Genomic DNA, 20,100 nt, shown 5'->3' on the forward strand with positions numbered 1-20,100 from the left:
TACGGGGCAGTGAGACCTTGGGATTTTTGGCAAAAATGGAGGTGATCAGACCAGTTAATTCATTCAACAGCACCGAGTATGTATACGGATGGTTTAAATTTTTATTTTTCAGGTTCGGGGAGGTGTCCTCTAGATGAGAAATTTCTGTTGCTGCAAGGATGACATAGTCCTTGGGAGAGAAGTCAGGGTACCATCAAGGTTTGGGAACTCTTCTGATGCCGCAGCCTTGGGAAGAATGCAGTGAGTAGGCAAGAGTGCACTCTGTGGGGTGCAGAGAACAGGAATCCTGTTAGTTGCCTAAGGGACACACTCTGGGCTAACAGCTCCACCTCACCGTTTGTTGCACTGTATCCAAGTGTCTTTGTCTTTCCCACAGTTGCCCTTCTCGGTCCCCTCGATATTCAGCTTCTCATAGCAATATCTGTCTGACGCCATAACCTCTGAAGCAGAACAGAATTGTTTATCAGTGAGGGAGGGAATGCATGAGCTGTTCAAAGTGTCTGTAGCACAGGAAAGCTACAGTCCAAGGACCCTTCCCGTCACAGTGCTATTGAGACCCCAAATAAAAACCGTACCATGACTCAGAAGACTCCTCCCATACCACAAGCGCCCTGCGCTCCGGCACATTTTTTCATGACTCATTTAAAATTTGGAAAACAACAATTTTTAGATCCTTGATGGAACTCAGGCTGCAGATTGCAAGAACACTGCTGAGGAGTTGGTTAATAAGGAAGAGACGGTGCAATCAAATGGCTTCCTAAATAAATACAGGCTTCAAACTCAGTGCCAGATACAAGGCATGAATTTCTTAAGCAACAAAGTTTATGAATCAAAACGGAAATTTTATTAAAATGTGGATGTACTGTAATTAGATTTAAGAAACAGCGGCACAGATTCTACGTTGTTTAATAATTTGTTGGGCCTGGAATTTAGCTCAGTGGTTCTAGCACCTGCCTCACAAGTGCAAGGTCCCAAGTTCGTTCCCTGGTACCAAAAAAAAATAAAGAACCTAATAATTTGTTGTTGTTGTTGAGACAGGGTCTCACTATGCAGTTCAGGCTAACCTTGAATTCACTACGTAGCCCAGGCTGGCCTTGACTTTGCAGCGATCCTCCTGCCTCAGCCTTCTGAGTGCTGGAATTATAGGCGTGTGCCACCACACCTGGCTTTGTTTTCTAATTCTTAACAGCTATCAAAAACAATTTTATTATGCTTTTAATGAGATTCATGTTAAATTCTGAGACAAATAACATTTAAAAATATACCGGCTTCTTTGTCAGGTCTTTATCTTTTCTAAAGTTAAGGTTAGCTGATAGAGTCACCCAAGAATTAGAACAAAATTACTTTCGCAAACTAATCCAATACAACTGTTGGTACAGGTTGAACATCCCTAACAAAAATACGAAATACCCGATGCTGTAAGACTGGCAGCTTTTTGAGTGCCAAACATAACACCACAAGTGGAAAATTCCACTTGCTCTCATGTGATGAGGTACAGGCACCAGATTAGTGGTGGAACATTGGCCTAGCATGCATGAGGCCCTGGGTTTGATCCCTAGAACTCCAAAAACAAAAATAAAAACAGACAAAAACTCATAGCTACATTTAAAATATTGTATAAAAGTATTTTCAGGCTTTGTGCATAAGGAATATGTGAAACAAAATTTGTGTTGATACTTGAATCTCATATGCAAGTCAGCTTATTATCTATCTGTAAATATTCTTAAATCAGAAAAAATCTGAAATCCAAAACATTCTTGAGTACCATGCATTTCAGATAATTGGATACTCAACCTCTGTACATTAAAAACAACAACAGCAATAATTATGGTGGTGTTTTCTTTTCCTATTTCTTACTAAAGAAAGTGGAAGAAACAAAAACTACATCTCTTTGTTCAGAGTATAAACTTGCAAGGCTAAATTTTTTCTTCCTCTCAATATTTCTAGTACCTCATGAGAATGTACACTTTTTCTCAAAGGATGATAGCCTATGACAGTTAAAGATTATCATTTTTTACAGTTTTTTTTTTCCTAATACAAATTGTCTTCTGAAATGGTTTAGGACAACACTACTTCTAAAAGGTAGACCAGTAATACTTGTAGAAAAATACAGATTATACAATGTTTAAATCTAAATTTAAGTAGAATATAATTTAAATAATATGATCTAAGTATGACTGTTACAGATTTTCCTCTGAAACACTGACAAATTCTTTTTTGTCTCTTTTTGTTTTGGGTCTTGCTATGCATTTCAGGCTGTCCTCAAACTCAGCGATCTGCCAGCCTCAGTCTCCCAAGTACTGGATCACAGGTGTCCGCTACCATGCCCAGCCGACACTGACAAATTTTGAGGGAAATAACATTAACTTTCTGATACAGAAGGTCATCCTAGGGAGAGTTTCGATAAGATAGGTGATGAGCAAACTGCAATTCCAGCTAAGAGTGCTGAATCTAAGTCAAGGGTGCCCTGTTCAGGATCTGTGTGCTCCCATCTACTTTATCAGTCTGTTTAAGGGCACTCCGCATAGGCGAGGAAACCCAGTCTGCTCTGTTCTGTAAGCCACGTGTATGTCCTGCCACACCTTCTGCCTCATCTCGGGCCCCACCACCAGGCCCAAAAGTGTGAGGCTTTGCCTTCCTGAAGAAGAAACCTTTCTATAATTTCCAGAAAGATGCTCCTACAACAACCTTCTATAGCCTTGAGAATCTCCCAGTAATAAAGGGGTAAAAAACTTACTTCCAGCTCTCCTGTGCTTATAAAGTTTGCCTGATGTCCTACGTTTTAAAATTACTTACTTTGTCCCCAGATATATTTGCATTGTCTGTCCCTGGTTTTACATCTTCCTCCAAAGCAAATTCCCTAAAACAGAAAAGGGAATTCCTATTAGCAGTGTAATAATACCTGTTTATGTCAGATAGCTGATAAAGAAAATATGACTGGGGAAAGTAATAAACACACATTATAAAGGCAGTTTATCTTCCAAATTGATTATGAAACATTTAAATTGATCTTCCCATTTTGATCAGACTCCAGTGTTTCTGTCACACTGGCGGCACGTGTCAAAACGGTGGGACCTACCTGAGCCCCATCACACTGGTACCCATCCATCTTGTGAACGTTAGGGGCACACTATGAAAAAGGAACAAGAGCAAAATATCAGGCTGAGGACCATCCCTTTTATGTTTTCATTTTTAAAGTCACATCTGATAATACACTTCATCTGTTAAATCATTTACAAATAAAAAGAGTTCAAGGGAGAGCAAGTGCCAGGAGTGGTGGCACATGCCTGCAATACCAGCACTCAGGAGGCTGAGGCAGGAGATTGCCTCCGAGTTCAAGGTCAGCATGAGCTACAGAGTGAGACCCTGTCTCAAAAAAAAGAAAAAAAAGAGCAGGAGGAAATGCAACCATTTGCACTTCTAAAATATGGATCTACCAAAAGCAAACACAGTGGATCACAGAGTAGCAAATGAACACGACTGACTGCGGTAGGCTCAGTAAGCTCAGTGCGTGATCTGTTTAAGGGTAGTGCTTCACGCAGACGCACTGTTCCTCAGAGCAAGGAGGAAGAGGAGGCACAGGACAAAGGCAGGCAGGATGTCCACAGGCTGGAGCAAGAAACGGCTTCCTCTCCTGTGCTGGGAGAAGCAGCATCGCTCTCTCACTCAAATCATGACTGTCAAGAATAAGTCTGCTTTGAGAATTAATCTTAGAAAAACATAGGCTTTATAATCCCATTATTTTTCCTTGAAGCAACTATAAACAATTATAAAGCATTCTTGGGGGGATATAAAACAAATGGTAATTTTACATTTATTATTGTAAGGACAGAAAATATGTAGGTATATAGTCATTTGGGAAAAGTTGGGAGATGTAAAGAGCACATTCTACGGTTTTATTCAATAACACCAGTCCCCCTAAAACAACAGGGTTTCTGTTTTAGTTCTCACTGCCCTGGACATTAACTACAATCACATGAAGCGCAAACTTTCCTACTGGCTCTGAGGTCGCTGATTCTGAGGCCGATAACAGATGCCCATCGCAATCACTGACCCCTCTGGCTCCTTTTATCCTCGTCTGTCAGTGACAAGTCACACACATCCCTCTGTTCCTCAGCTCACTGCAGACAGCACAGTGTGCAGTTCAGTCCCTTCTATCTCCTGGAGATATCACATGGTATTTTATAAAAACCACTGAAAGAAGGTACTGGCCAACAAAGACAAAAATGCAATATAGAAACGAAAGCGGTGATGCCAGCAGTGAAATTCAAATTGAATGTAAACAGAGTTGATAAAAACATGAAGCCAACTACGGGGATGCTGACATTCCTGGCCAGGAAGCTCCAGAGAGGCAACCGGAGGGGCTGGGCAAAGGAGGGCTCACTGGCATAATGCATGGAGTGGGTGAGACACAACAAGGACGTCCCGGAGGCAGTGACGCAGACCAGACACCTCACATGCAGCTTCACACCCCTTCAGCACCTCACAACCCAGAAAGACGAGGACAAGATGCTGACTGCTGACCAAACTCAGGAGCAAGACAACACATGAAAGCACAGAACAGCGCTCAGTCTCACACCATGAGGCTCACAACCAGAGGCAAGCAGAGTTCAAACTACTCAAAAGACTTTCCAAAAAAATATTTTTTATTGTTTCCTTTTAGGATGTTAAGTATTTTTTCATTTCCCTATGCGTTAAAAAACAATGAGAGATTTTAATAGTTTGATGCATTTTTATGTCATTTTGTTTTGCAACTGTCTCACTATGTAGTTCAGCCTGGCTTTGAATCAAGGCGATCCTCCTGTCCCAGCCTCCCCAGTGCTGGAATTACTGGCATGCGCTACCACACCCGGCCTTGATGCATGTTTTACAGATCATAGATCAACCATAATATTTTCCACTGATTTTTTTTTTTTTGCTTGGTTTGGGTTTTTTGTTTTTTTGAGACAAAGAGTCTTGCTATGTAGTTCAGGGGGCAGTGAACTCAGGCTATGTTGTACAGTTTCAGCTTGCATGGCCACTTTTATAGTCCAGCACTACTGTGCAAAGGGAGGACGAAACATTTTGAAATCCTCATCAGTTTCCAGTTTCCCCAGTGTGTCTATCTACAACTACATATTATCAATTCCAAGGACAGCTATAAACTCTAGAAGTGATGCGACTGGCTTGGAAAGGGAAAGGGCATGGCCCTCTTAGAGCTCCTGTCTGAGCTAGCTGAGTCTTTTGCTTTTCCTAAATAGATAAAAATAAAATGCCTCTTACTATGAATTTAAAACCAATATCAGAATACTTAAGGCATGCATGTAGTTTTAGGCTAATTTAATATTAAGACAAAATAATGCTGAACATTGATTACTGAGTCTTAAAATCCTGAGAAATAAAGAAAGATGACATGAAAGAGATACATACACATCCTGTCCACTGCACGTCAGGGGGCAGTCAGAGAGCTAAAGATACCCCCACTTTTTCCTCTAGGGTTTAAGGAAATTGTTTTGTGAATTACCTGGCTTGAATTTCCTGAGCAGGTTTCACGAATATCACAATCATTCACTGCTTCTCGGCACACCATCCCCATAGGCTGAAACTAAAATGAAGAAAAATCGATGTGTAAAACAAAAACTCTCACAGTATCATCTTTAAAAAGAAAATAAAGATTGCTTGGCTAGGAATACCTTAAACTATTTTAAGATGATAGTCAGGGAAACCACGGTTTTTGAATACAAACCTATTTTAAATAGATTTAAGAGACAGTTTCTTGTGTATGGAGTAACTTCTGTGGTCATCACACATAAACCTTACAATATTCTGCTAAAACAGCATACTCCTTGATGGTACATCTCCATTAAGAATGACAAAATAGTTCTACTTCTAGTAATTTCTCCTGCCAAGTAGCATTTAGATTTAGGCTTTAACCTTCATTCTTATTGACACTTCAATCACATAATTCTCTTTTATTCTCTGTTTCTGTCTCTGTCTCTCTGGCCTTATCTGCCAATAATTTAGCTGAATCACAGAACTTTAACTTTTCAGCAAAGCTATTTCCTCCCAACCTACCTACCTAATCTTTACATAGATTTAAATCCTGGCTATTTACTCTTTTTCAGTGTCTATTTGTACCTATGGGTTTTATGTTTGTTTTTAATCACCTCAAATACTTTTTGTATGTGTGCAGTTCTATAACTTTTCAACCTCACTTCCATTTATAAATTGCAAGAGTGCTCGTTGTCTTACCTGACCTGAGTGAGACCCTCTCAGCAAACATGGAGCCCTCCGCAAACAATAGGAGACCACTAAAGGGCCATGCTGCCCTCAGTAAACAGAATAGATGGCCACAAAGAAATATAGAAGAGGACATGCAATCTTCCTGGCACGGAGAAGTCCAGTATTATCTGCACCCTTCCACTGACCATCCTGGGAACTTTGACCCCAAGCGTTTCACTCCAGATTCCTTAGGATTACAACCCATCCCCAAACTCTATAAAAACTGAACTTCTCCATCAATTTTAAAAGATAGTTTTGCAGGGTACATCAATCTGGGTTGGAAGCTGTTTTCCTTTAGGGCTTGAAATACATCACTCCAAACTCTTCTTGCCTTGAGGGTTTGCATGGAGAAGTCTGCTGTGATTCTGATGGGCTTTCCTTTGTATGTGATTTGTTTCTTTTCTCTCACTGCTTGTAGAATTTTGTTCTTCTGTTGGGTTCCTGGAATCCTAACTATTATATGCCTATGTGTAGATTTTTTTTGATTAAGGCTAGCCAGAGTCCTATATGCCTCATTTATCTGTATGTCAAGTTCTTTTCCCCTGCTTGGGAAGTTTTCTGCCATCACTTCTGTGAACAGTTTTTTTATGTCATCTGCACTCTCTCCTGTTTCTTCATTGACTCCAATCGAAAAAAAAAGCAGGAGTAGCTATCCTCTTTGCAGATCAAGTTGATTTCAAATGAAAATCTGAAACACTCTGGTCCCAAGAATTTCAGATAAGGGATATTCAACTTGTATGTACAAATCTATTGAGAACATGTGTTTTCATTCCTCTCAAGTAAAAACTTAAGAACAGGACTGTTGGTTCTTAACAGTAATACAAGAAATTTCTATATTGTTTTCCAAAATGGTTTTATCATTTTACATTCGCATTAACAGTATTAGAAAGTTCTAACTGGTTCACACCTAAGCTGACATTTGTTCTTTTAAAACTTTTAACTTCATCTCCCTAATGAGTGTATAATTCAATCTTGTTATTGTACTGATTAGTATTTTTCTGATTCTAGTGTTGCACACCTTTCCTTGTGCTGTACTGGCTATTTATCATCTGGTGTCTACTTTTTAATTGGGTTGTCTATTAATAAGCTGCAAAGAGTTCTTTATATATTCTGGTCATAGGTTATATGCATTATAAATATGGTCTGTTTAAGAACAACTTTTCATTTTCTTAATGATGTTATTTAAAGTTCTGAATTTTGATGGAATCTCATTTATCAATGTTTTTCTTTTATATATCATGTTTTTTATATCCTAGGACATTCTTGCCTACTCTAAATTCATAAACATTTTCTCTTATCATTTCTTAAAGTTTTATAGTCTTAGTCTTTCATATTTAGGTTCATAGATGCTTTCAAGTTACTTTTATGTATGGAAATAAGGGGTTGAGGTTAATTTTTTACCAACGGATACCAGGTGTTCTAGTGCCATTTGCTGAAAACACTGTCTTTTCCTCTGCTCTGGAATTGAGTTTATGTTCTATAAAATGTTAATGTTAAATAATCTTTCAAAACTCAGTGGTCCATATATGTGTGGTTCTATTTCTAGATTCTCTGTTTTATTCCAATGATCTATATGTCTTTCCTTACACCAACACTGTGGTGATTACTGTAGCTTTAGAGGAAGTCTTAAAATTAGGTACTAAATGTCTTCCAACACTGTTTTTTTTTCTTTTTCTTTTTACTTTTCTAGGTCCTTTATACTCCTATGTAACTTTTAAATTTCAATATCCAATTCTTCATGTATAGCAAGTATACATAGACCTGAATTTTTATATGTACCATGTGTTTTCTAAATCCTGCTAAGTTCAAATACAAGTTCTAGGGACTCCCAGAGATTTCTTAGTATTTTCTCTGTAGAAGATCATTTCATCTACATATAAAGATTTTACTTATACCTTGCCAATCCTATCCTAATTGTGTCATTTTATTGCCAGACTATTTTGGTGGGGACTAGGTTTCAAAGTTTAATGGACAGATGAAGAGTAGGCATATCTGCCTTTTTTCCCCACCTTAGGGAGAAAGCATTGTATCTTCTCCATTCATAAAAGGTGTTTTTCCTGGAAGTATGGAGCAGATGTCTTTGATCCATTGAGAAAGTTCTGTTCTACTGCTAGTCTCCTGATAGCTTTTACCATGAACAGCTGTAGAATTTAGTCCAATACTTTTTCTCCAACTACTGACAGGATCATAAGGCTTTTTCCTTTCCTCTGTTAAAATGATGACTTCTGGGGGCGGATCTTCCAATGCTGAAGCTACACTGCCATCCCTATAACAAAACCACTTTCTACATACTGCCAGTTCTGACTTCTAATAGTTTGTTTTGTTAAACAAATTTCTATCTATGTTCATACTTTTTTCTTCTATTATCTTTATCCAGTTTTAGGATTAGCACAATGTCGAGTTCCTAAAATGAGGGAAGAAGTGTTCCTTTTTCCTGCTTTAAATGTTTGATATAATTTATCAGTTAAAATGTATATGAGCCTGTTGTTGTCATATAGGTAGGTTTTCAAGCTAGGAATATACTTTCTTTAATAGGTGCTATTCAAATTTTACATTTCCTCCAGAGTTAGTTTCATTAATTTGTCTTCCAAGGTACTTCTTAGAAGTTATCAAATTTATTTCAAAAAAGTGTTTTGTACTATGCTTTCTATATCCTTTTAAATTCTGTAAAATCTGTGGTAATGTCTCCTAGATCTTGATATTGTAATTTAAAAAATGTATAATTGATATTGTGTAATAGGAAGAAAAGGTCTAAAGGAGCAGGGGAAGTGGAAGGGGTGGGGAAAGGAAAAAAGGGAAAAGAAGAAATATGAGAAAAGGAAAAAAATGGAAGCAAAGTCTTTGCAAATAGGGAAGGGTGGAGGGGGTGAAGGGAGGGCAGGGGAAGGGGAAAAAAAATAAGAACCAAGATACTCATATAATGGTACAAGTTCCCACTGATGAATGTAACTGTATTTTATACCTAAAATGCACCAATAAACTTAATGGGAAAAAATAAAATAACAACTGCATCGACAAAACAAAACAAAACAAAACAAAACTAAACTGAACTTCTTCTCCGGCCAATTGCTGACATCTTTTTTGATCTCAGCCTGTCTGTTTCTTGACAGAATAAATCAGCCTTTTCTTCACATAAAGCCTATGTCCAGATCTCTCGTGCACTGTTTGTAACACTCATTCTGACAAAAAGAACAGATACATAAATTTATTATAGTCACCTTCCTTCTTCAACCACTTTCCTTTTCCCTCTGCACAATGCTAACATCAGGGACTGGCTCCTTTGGTCTTTTGTGTCTGCTCACAGGAATGTCCTGGGGCTTCCTTCCTTGTGAGCTGCTTCCTCCCTCCCAGGCTAGAACCCTCCAGGCATGGAGTCTCAGGGGCTGCATCTAGATCACCTGGGGCCCCTGCCAACTCCAATCAGGATTTCAAAAGATAATTTTCAGGAAAGGTGAACAAAATTTGTATTCATTCATCCATTCATCAAGGATGTACCTAGCACTGTTTTAGCCACTGAAGATTCAGGGGAGAACAAAACACCAACACTGGGACCCTGGAGCTCACAAGGACTTTGCATTTTAATGTGGGTAACTGGCCCATAAAAATAAGGAAATGAGCAAAATAATTTAATATGTTCTGGTTCTCTTCTTCCTTGAAATTGGCCCAGGCCACAACTTTAGAGTATCTAAAGTAGAAATATGAGCAGATATGAGATAGAGTGTAGTTAAGACTATAAATGTTTGAGAATTTCCAGGACGCTTTTAGAAGAAAGCACAGCAGTGTTCGAATATAGTAGTAAATAAATCAACCACAACTTGCCCTATATGAAGTATTAATGTAAGGAGGAAAATAATAAACAAGTAAGCAAGCAATATTTTACAGCAGAGGTCCACAAGTTATCAACTGAGGGCCAAACTGGCTGGCTGTCTTTGTAAGTTTTCTTTGTTTCTATGTATTCCATGGCTGCTTGTAAAGGCAAAGCTGAGTATCCATAACAGACTTTACGAGCCACACAGCCTGTTTACTACATTGCCCTTCACAAAAAATGTTTGCCAATCCCTGGCTTACAGATAAATCATTATAAATAAATGTAGAAAACAGAGATATGATTCCTCATCTTGCTCTTCAATTCCCCATTCTCCACTGGCTACCTTGCCTTTAGCCCTCTTTGAGTTAAGAGTGGGGGAGAAAGTAGGGAGACATGGGTAGAGAAAATGGCAAAAAGGATTTTACTGGATTCGTAGTTATTTTGTGGGACAATAATCATGCCATTTTATTTTGGGTTTTTAAATCTTATTACTTTGTGCTTGTTCTTTGCAATGATTATATCACAAAGAGCCTAATTCTCTAAGTCAAGAAAAGAAAACATGTAAGTAATTATAGATGGGCAGACTCAAAACATCAAGGATTATGATAAATGATTCAGGATTCCTTGGTATAGCAGTTGGAAGAGCTGACAGAATAAGCAGCTGTTATAGCCAAAATGAAAGAATGTCTGTTTCACATTTGGTTTAATCTTTCTTTTGTAGAGAGGGTTTTCAAAGATCTCCACCAGTGCCTTGCTTGTCTTTAAGAAGCTGCCAGAAGACAAGTTCCCTGTGAACTGTGTTAGAGTGAAAACAGCAGAAACCGCCAACAGATCTGAGGTGCAGCTGCACATCTGTTCCTGACTGGCTGCAGGAGCCTGTGCAGGTTATTTAATCTCCTTGGGACAGGGATCTCTCAATTATATACACCTGAAAGTGTGCATACGAGCACTGTGTAAGACAGTGATCTCAACCAGGGGCGATTGTTCCCCAAAGTCACATTTGGCAATGTCCAGAAACTTTTGTTTGTGAGGACTGGGAAGGTTGCATCCAATAGAACCCAGGGATGCTGCCAAACATCCTATAATGCATAAGACACACCTTGCCTAAAAATAATTATCCAGCCAAGAATGTGAATAGTGCCAGGGTTGAGAAATTCATACATAAGATGACATAAATTCAGATATAAGATGACATAAAAGTGTGTAGAATAATCTCTGGCATAAAAAAAGATAGTATGCTAGGTTCTTTTTGTTTATCTGCAACTGTTACTTCTTTATTAGTACATATTTGCAGTACATAATGATTACATTGTGGGGAGTTCGCACATGTACATAACACATCTTAATTCTTTTTTGTCCCTTCCCCTCCCCTCCATACCTGTTCCCTCCATTTCTTCTTCCCCTTCCCTATTTGCAAAAGCTCTATTTCTATTTTTTCTCTTCATTTCTTTTTAAATCCTCCTTTCCTTCCTTCCTTCCTCCTTCCCTCCCTCCATCTCCTGTTCCCCTTCCCATTTGAAAAAGATCTCCCTGCTTCCTAATATCTATCTTTTATTTTGCTCCTTATTTACATTTTTGGTTTCTCTTTTACAGAAACAATGCAGTATTTCAACTTGCGTGTCTGATTTATTTCTCTTAACATTATGGTCTCAAAAAGCATCCATTAGGGTAAAAAAAAAAAAGAAGAATCAAGATATATCATCTACAGGTATCATGTACACACACAAATGATGAATGTTATCATTATGTATATCTAAAATATACCAACAAAATTACTTTTAAAAAATGCATCCATTTACCTAAAATGTCTCAACTTTATCCTTCTCTATGGCAGAGTAGTACTCCATTGAATATATCACCTCATTTCCTCTATTTATCTGTTGGTGGATATATAAGCTATTTCCAAGATTTAGCTATTATAAATTGTGCTGCTAAAAACATGGGTGTGCATGTCTCACTGTAGTGTGATGACTTTAACTCTTTCAGGAGGATACCTAGAAAGGGGACAGCTGGGCCAAATAGAGTTTCTAGTTTTCGTTTTTTTAAGGAATTTCTATACTGATTTCCATAGTGGCTATACCAGTTTATATTCCTACCAACAATGAAGAAAGGTTCCTTTACCTCCATAGCCTGAACAATATTTGTTATTGGTTGATTTATTGATGACAGCCATTCTTTCTGGAGTGAGATGAAATCTCAGTGTTGTTTTAATTTGCATTTCTCTAATGGCCAGCAATGTTGAACATTTTTCATATATTTATTGGCCATTTGGATTTGTTTATCTGAGATGTGTTTATTCATTTCAGATGCCCATTTTTGGAGTGGGTCTTTAAATCTGGGGAGCCTACTTTTCTTGAGTTCTTTATATATTCTAGATATTAGTCCTCTGTCTGAGGAGTAGCGGGTAAAATATTTTCCCCATTCTGTAGGTTGTCTCTTCACTCTTCGGGTGGTTTTCTTTGCTGTGAAGAAGGTTTTTAATTTGATATGTTCTAATTTGTTGATTCTTGGTATTACTTATTGTGCAATTGGGGTTCTATTCTAAACTGCCTGTATCGAGTATGTTGTATCAGTTAGTGCTTATGAGAGAAACAGATTTAATGCAAGATATACAAACATATAAGAATTTACAAGATTGGCTTAAAATAGCTATCCACACGGTCAGGTGTGGAAAAGTGCAAAAGGTGTGTCTGCATGACAGAGATCCAAAGGACCCAGTCAAAGCGGAGCTCACTGTATTGTCCTATACAAGTCCATATCAGCACCATGAAGGGTCTGCACGGAAAGTCAGGAGACAATCCTGAAGGTACAGCGGAAGACTGGAGCTCCTCTGAAGAAACAGAAGCACACCTTCCTTCTTTGTTTCCCTTTTCTACCACACAGGTGACAAATCTACCAAGGATAGGTCTTCTATCTTCAGTAAATCCCCTCAGCTACACCCAGAACTATGCTGATCCAATTTAGTTGGGTGTTTCTTACTCAAGTTGACACAATCAGTTATCACATATGTCTTCAAGAATTTTACCCATTTGATCTTCCAGCAGATTAAATGTTTCTGTTTTAATATTTAGATCTTTGATCAATTTTTAGTTTCGTGCATGTTGAGAGAGATAGGTCCAGGTTCAATCTTCAGCATGTGGGTAGCCAGTTGCCCCAGCACCATTTCTTAAAGAGGCTATCTTTCCTCGTGAAAGTATTTGATTCCTTTGTCAAAGATAAGGTAGCTGAACATGTCTGGAGCTGTTCTTGGGGCTGGGGATTTAGCTCAGTGGTTCCGCCGCCTGCCTCGTAAGTGCAAGGACCAGAGTTTGATCCCTGGTACCAAAAAAAAAAAAAAAAGGATCTTGGAGTTGTTCTTACATCAGCTATTCTGTTCTACTGATCCAAAAGTCTGTGCTTTTTTAGGTTTTTTGTTTTTGTTTTTCCAATACCATGCTGTTCTTGCTTTGTAGTATAACTTAAAGTCTGGGATGGTGATGCCTCCTGCCTTGCCCTTGTTGTCCAGAATTGCTTTTGCTATTCTAGGTCTCTTCTGGTTCCATATGAATTTTAGGATTGTTTTCTCTAATTCTGTGAGGAATGCTACTGGTATTTTGATTGGGACTGCACTAAATCTGTATAAAAGTTTTAGAAGTGTGGTCATTTTGACTATATTGGCTCTGCCTATCTAGGAACAGGGGATAGGTTTCCATTTTCTGATATGCTCTTTGGTCTCCTTTATCAGAGTACTATAGTTTTCTTTGTAGCAGTCTTTCATTTACTTGGTTAGGTTAATTCTGAACTCTATATTTTTTTTATGCTATTGTAAAAGGCAGTTTCCCTCTTGGTAAGTTTGTTATTGCTGTACAGGAACACTATTGACTTTTGAGTGTTGACTTTGTATCCTGCTACACTACTGAATTTGGTTATTAGTTCTAGGAGTCTTTTGTTGGGAGTTTTGGGGGTCTTCTACGTAGAGGATCATGTCATCAGAAAATAATGATAATTTAACTTCTTCCCTTCATATCCATATCTCTTTTATTTCTTTCTCTTGTCTAATTTCTCTGGCTAGTGTTTTTAGGACTATATTGAATAGGTGTGGTGATAGTGAGTATCCTTCTGTTGTTCCTGATTTTAGAGGAAAACCTTTCAGCTTCTCTCCATTTAGTATGATGTTGGTCATTGGTTTGTCATAGACGGCTTTCATCAGATTGACATAAAGACCTTCTATTCCTATTTTCTTCAGGGTCTTTATCATGAATTGATGTTGGATTTTGTCAAAATCTTTTCCTGCATCTATTGAGATGATCATGTGTTTTTTGCCCTTGCTTCTTTTTCTGTGAAGTACTACATTTATTGATTGTGTATGTTGAACCATTCCTGCATCCCTGAAATGAATCCTACTTGGTCATGCTGTATAAGCTTTTTGGTAATTTACTGCATTCTGTTTGCCAGTATGTTATTGAGGATTTTTGCACCTATATACATTAAAGAGATTGGCCTGCAGTTCTCTTTTTTGGCTAGGTCCTTTTCTGGTTTTCTAATCAGGGTAATGCTTGCTTCCAGGAATGTCTTTGGGAGTACTGCTTCCCTCTCCATTTCATTAAAGAGTTTGAGGAGTAGTGGCATTACATCTTCTCTAAGGTTCTTATAGAATCTGACAGTGAATCTGTCAGTACCTGGGCTTTCCTTAGTTGATAGCTTTTTTTAAAAATTATTTCTTTAATTTCAATGACAGATATTAGCTTATTCAGGATTTTTATATCTTCTTGGTTGAGTTTTGATAATTCTTATGTATCTAGGAATCTATCCTTTTCTTTGAAATTTCCATTTTATTAGCGTATGGGTCCTCAAAGTAGTTATCGATGATCTGGATTTCAGCAGAATCTATTGTGATTTTGTCTTTTTCACTTCCGACTACATGGATTTGGGTCTTTTCTTTCCTTATTTTGGTAAGCTTAGCTAAGGGTTTGTCTATTTTGTTTAATTTTTCAAAGAGCCAACTCTTTAATTCATTGATTCTTCGCATTTTTTTAGTCTCCATTTAATTAATTTCTGCTCTGATCTTTATAATTTCCTTCCTCATACTATCTTTGGGTTTGGATTGTTCTTGTTTTTCTAGAACCTTGAGGTGCATCATTAGCTTATTTGTGTGAACTCACTCTGTTTTTCTGATTTGGTAATTCACCACTGTAAATTTCCCTCTTAGGACTACCTTCATTGTGTCCTATATGTTTAGGTATGTCATATTGGCATCATTTGATTGTAGGAACTGTCTAATTTCTTCTTTAATTTCATCTGTGACCCACTGATTATTCAAGAAGGTATTATTTAATTTCCATGTGTTTGCATAGTTTCTGTGGTGTCTTTGCCATTGATTTCTAGTTTCATTGCACTATGATCTGATAATATGCATGAGATAATTTCAATTCTTTTGCACTTACATAAGCATACTTTATGGGCTAGTGTGTGGTGTATTTTGGAGAAAGCCTCATGTGCTGCTGAGAAGAATATGTATTCTCTTGTTGAGTGAGATTCTATAGATATCTATTAAGTCCCTTTACACAAAGGTTTGGATCAACTCTGATATTTCTTTGTTGATTTTTATCTAGTTGGTCTGTCCATGTTTGACAGTAGAGTACTGAGCACTCCCATTATAACTGCATTGGTGCTCATCTGATTTTTCATACCCATTAGAGTTTATGAAGTTAGTGCACTGATATTTTGTTTATATATATAATTGTTATCTCGTCCTGTTCACTGGTATCTTAAACTAATAAGTAGTAACCTTCTTTGTTTCTTCTGATGAATCTTGGTTTGAAACCCACTTTGTCTGCAATTAGGTTAGTTACTCCTGCTTTTTTCCAGGTTTCTGTTGCATGGAATGTTGACTTCCATCCTTTCTCTTTCAGTCTATGAATTTCATTTTGAGTTAAATGTTTCTTACATGTAGCATAATACTGGGTCATGTTTCTTGATCTATTCTGCTTATCTATGTCTTTTGACTGGTGAATTGAGACCATTCACATTGATGGTTATAACTGATAGGTATTGACTTATCCCTGTTGTTATATTATTCTTATGCTCCTGATTCCCTTTCTTTCTCTTCTACCTGCTTGCCCACCTTGGTGGATTCATATCAGTTTTGAAAGGTAACTTTTGTGATATATCAGTCTGAGATGGAAGCTGTTTTTTTTTAGGGTTTGAAAAATTTTACTCCAAGTTCTCTTTTACTTAAGGGTTTGTGTTGAGAAGTCTATTGTAATTCTGATGGGTTTTCCTTTATAAGTAATTTGTTTGTTTTCTCTAACAACTTTTACAATTCTGTTCTCGTGTTGAATTTCTAGAACTTGGACCATGATATGTTTCGGTGGGGCTAAAATCTTAACTATGATATGTCTGATTATGGCTATTTGGGCTTCTATATGCCTCACTTATCTATATGTCAAATTCTTTTTCCATGCTTGGAGAGTTTTTTGCTATAACTTCTATAAACAATTTTTATGTCCTTTGTGCTATCTTCTGATTTTTCATTAATTTCAATTAATCAATCTTAGATCCTTCTTTGCAGTCAAAGATCTTTGCAATCAAAGATCCTTCTTTGCAGGATCTAGCAGTTGCTGGATCCATTTTTTGTGTTCCCTTGCTGTTTTTAAGGTGTCTTTCCTTAGTTGATTGCCAAACACAGCCTTGTCTTCTAGATCTGACACTCTGTCCTCATAGACAGAGGTTGATTCTGCTGCCCATACTTTCAATAAATATTTAAATCTCCTGGATTTCTGTTTGGTACTTTTTTATGAATTCCAATTCTTTTCTATGCTGGGCTTTCATGGTTTGCATCTCTTTCTTTAGCTTTAGTGTCTTCTCTAGACTTGTTGATCAACTGTTTTATTAGGATCATTATCTCTTCAATTATATCTATTTTGAATTTGCCAAACATCTTATTAATCTGTTTTGCTCCCTCCACTGTTACCATTTCAGATATTTACCTGCATGCCTTTTGATTTCTTTCCCCTTAATTCCCCCTGTATTTGCTCTGGGGAAGTTGGGAGCTTCTAGAGGCATTTTGCTCCCTTGTTTTCTCATTCTCTATTTTTTGTTTGTTTATTTGCTTCCTGTGCTGAGTTTTGAAGATTGATTATTACAGGCAGCTATATTGCTAGCATCAAGACCTCTTTAGTTACTATTTGCTTTTCAGAGATGTCCTCTCGGCAAAGCTAGCTGTTGGCCTCTGGCTCCATCCCAGGATCCAGCCACCACTGTTTATTTGGGAGGGGAGGCTGCAGCCTATTTGGCCCACTACCCAGTTCTTTAGTAATGGGCTCAGCTATTGTTTATGACCTCCAGGCAATCTAGATATTGACTTATAGAGAAAACCAGTTGACAGCAATAACCATGTTACCTTGGCTAAAATACTAAAAGCAGCAATAACAGTAGGTTCAAATACAAACTTGATAGTTACAAACCCTAAGAACTAATAATATACCACCTTTAATCATAGAAACAAGATCTATACCTATAGTACAAATTCTAAGGAAAACCAGATATTGATATAAATTAAATATCTACTCAATAGAGCAAGTGTACCTCCAATAACATTAGAACACTATCCAAACATAGAATGATATAGTTAACTATCTTCAGATTCATAAAGGTTAATGGTTACACTAATAAAGACAGAGGGTGAGGGGAAAGGAAGCATAAAGAAATAGAATGTGAAATATTAAGCAATGGAAAATGGGAAGGTGATAAAATCAAAAGATCCTATTAAGTAGACGAGGGGGCTTGGGATTTAGCTCAGTGGTTTTGCCGCCTGCTGCACAAGCACAAGGACCCAAGTTCGATCCCTGGTACCAAAAAAAAAAAAAAAAAACGAAGTAGACGAGGGCTGGGGATTTAGCTCGGTGGCACCACACCTGCCTCACAAGCACAAGGTCCTGAGTTCGATCTCTGGTACCAAAACCAAAAAAGAGAAGTCAATGAAAGTTAGTAGTATTAAATAACAGTAACAGAAAAAAAATAACAAGGAAAAGGATAAATAATAAAAAACAGAGATTAAACTAGAGAAAAAAAATAAGGAAATAAATTGAAAGAGATAATGAGAAAAGAAGGAATAAAAGGAGGACCTAATTAAACAAATAAAACAAGTAATACTAAGAAGAGCGGAAAAGAAAATGGTGATAAATCTCCAAACTCCACCAAATAAATAAATAAATAAATAAATAACAACAGAGGGGGAAAAATTGGGTCAAAAGAAGAGAGGAAAAAAATTCCTCTGTATTTCCAAGAGCAGTTTTCTTCCAGAACCTTTAGTCTTTAATCCAATAAAGTCACATTCCTCTCTGCCTCTCCTTATAGCCTGTGGTTTTCTGTGGTCCCAGGTCCCCCTCTATGAAGCCCAGTTTGTGCCAACAGGCCTAGGGAGGGTATGGGGCAACGGACTCTGGGTGAAGATTCGAGTGTGCCTGGTGTAGACTTAGCAGGCTAGGGACCAGCACTGGGTGGCAGATGGAGACTCCAGCAGCTGTGGGACCAGCTTGAAAGCCTCAGGTGGAGGCTTGTGCAGGCCCAGGGCACCCTGTGGAGACCCAGGTATGTCCAGATCTGATGTAGGGAGACTCAACAGGCCCAAGCAGTGTCAGGTGCTGGGTGGAGATCCAGGCAGGGCATGGGACCAGTACTGAGTGCCAGACAGAGGCTCTGGTGGGCATAGGACTGGCCTGATGTGCTGGGCAGACTGGTGAGTCTGGGCCACTCAACAGAGATCCAGATGCACCCAGGACTGCTGCGGGGTGCAAGATGGAAAGTCCCCGTGAACTCGAGGAGGGGACAGGGGACCTGATGCTGAGTGGGGGCTCCGCAGGCCTGGGGTACCAGGCAGAGACTCATGTGGGGCTGAGTCCAGGGTGCCCAACACTGGTGCTGTATACCAGACAGTCTCTACTAGTCTCTGGTGGGTTCAGGGAAGGTGCAGGGCAGTGAGTGGCATAGCAGAGACTCAAGAGACCTCGAGTTGTCAGGCACAGATTCAATGGGTTTAGTGTCAGTGCTTGGCGGTACATGGAGGTCCTAGCAGGCCTCCCTCTGCTCTGTAAAATGTACATTTCTGGAAACAGACAGACGTTAACTCTCAGAAACAATGTAGGATGTTATACCAGGTATTATCTAAGAAGAGAAAAAAAAGAATTTGAGTTCTTTGGGAAAAGTAAGCCCTAAATAACTGTTAGTCTTGACATAAAGGTTAAATATCTGAAAATAGATGTGAGGATAGATGTGTGTAAAGATGCAGTCTCAGTTCCATGCACAGTAAGATATGTAACGTATTACTATGGCTAAAGTATATCTTTTACTCCCTCAACAGCAAACGCAAGAGATACACCAAGCTGAGCAACAAGAAGAATCTACTGAATATCTGCTTGGCTTCACAAAGAAAGGTAAACTTGATTCAAAAATTAGTAATGCCTGTTTTCATTTCATGGGCCTGCTCCTCAGGGAGCCAATAAGGACAGGACAGCCTCTGAAGACTAATAGGGTTTCAGCCCAAAATCCCTGACTTACTTCCTACAAAACCTTGGGCAAACCACTGTTGGTTGGAAAAATAATGGTAACTATACCTCATAAAATATCATAGAAATCTTGCCAGCATTTAGTTATTTAGACACTATTACTGTTATCACATTATATTTACCTAGGCTTAACAAATTAAGCACTTATATTCTCTCTGTCCATCCGTCTCTGATTAGCTTTTATTTACCTTGCACTTTTTACAGCAGAGACCATCACTGCACTGAGAGTCTTGTGTCAACGTGCATTTCTTACAACACTCTGCTCCTTCGAGGACACATTCCTAAGAAAGATAAACATTTGCAAAACATCAGAAAATTGTTATTTTCCTAAAACTTCCTAATAGTACCAATTTTCTAAAATAAGTATGCAGACTCACAATAATAATCTTTCATCCACAAATTCTATAAAATGTCCAAACATAACACTTGTTCTGTACATCTGAGCGTGTGGACCTAGAGGGACCCTGAGTTATGTAACCACCATCT

General features: G+C 38.2%; 1 protein-coding gene across 16 annotated transcripts in view; it reads right to left on the reverse strand.

Moving 5' to 3' along the window:
- The window catches only part of Adam22 (ADAM metallopeptidase domain 22), a 249,300-nt gene that overhangs the window by 44,766 nt on the left and 184,434 nt on the right, over positions 1-20,100 (reverse strand). For all 16 annotated transcript variants that reach the window (XM_087204754.1, XM_087204746.1, XM_021242656.2 and 13 more), the window contains exons 17-21: positions 19,803-19,895; positions 5,504-5,584; positions 3,080-3,130; positions 2,797-2,860; positions 335-440 (exon numbers count right to left, since the gene is read on the reverse strand). In XM_087204754.1, coding sequence (XP_087060880.1) covers positions 335-440; positions 2,797-2,860; positions 3,080-3,130; positions 5,504-5,584; positions 19,803-19,895 — 395 coding nt within the window. The remainder of the gene's footprint in view (positions 1-334; positions 441-2,796; positions 2,861-3,079; positions 3,131-5,503; positions 5,585-19,802; positions 19,896-20,100) is intronic.

This window comes from Heterocephalus glaber, unplaced genomic scaffold, assembly GCF_053883595.1.
Source record: "Heterocephalus glaber isolate CG9 unplaced genomic scaffold, H.glaber_assembly_v1.0 deba00000546, whole genome shotgun sequence".
Taxonomy (NCBI): Eukaryota; Metazoa; Chordata; class Mammalia; order Rodentia; family Bathyergidae; genus Heterocephalus; species Heterocephalus glaber.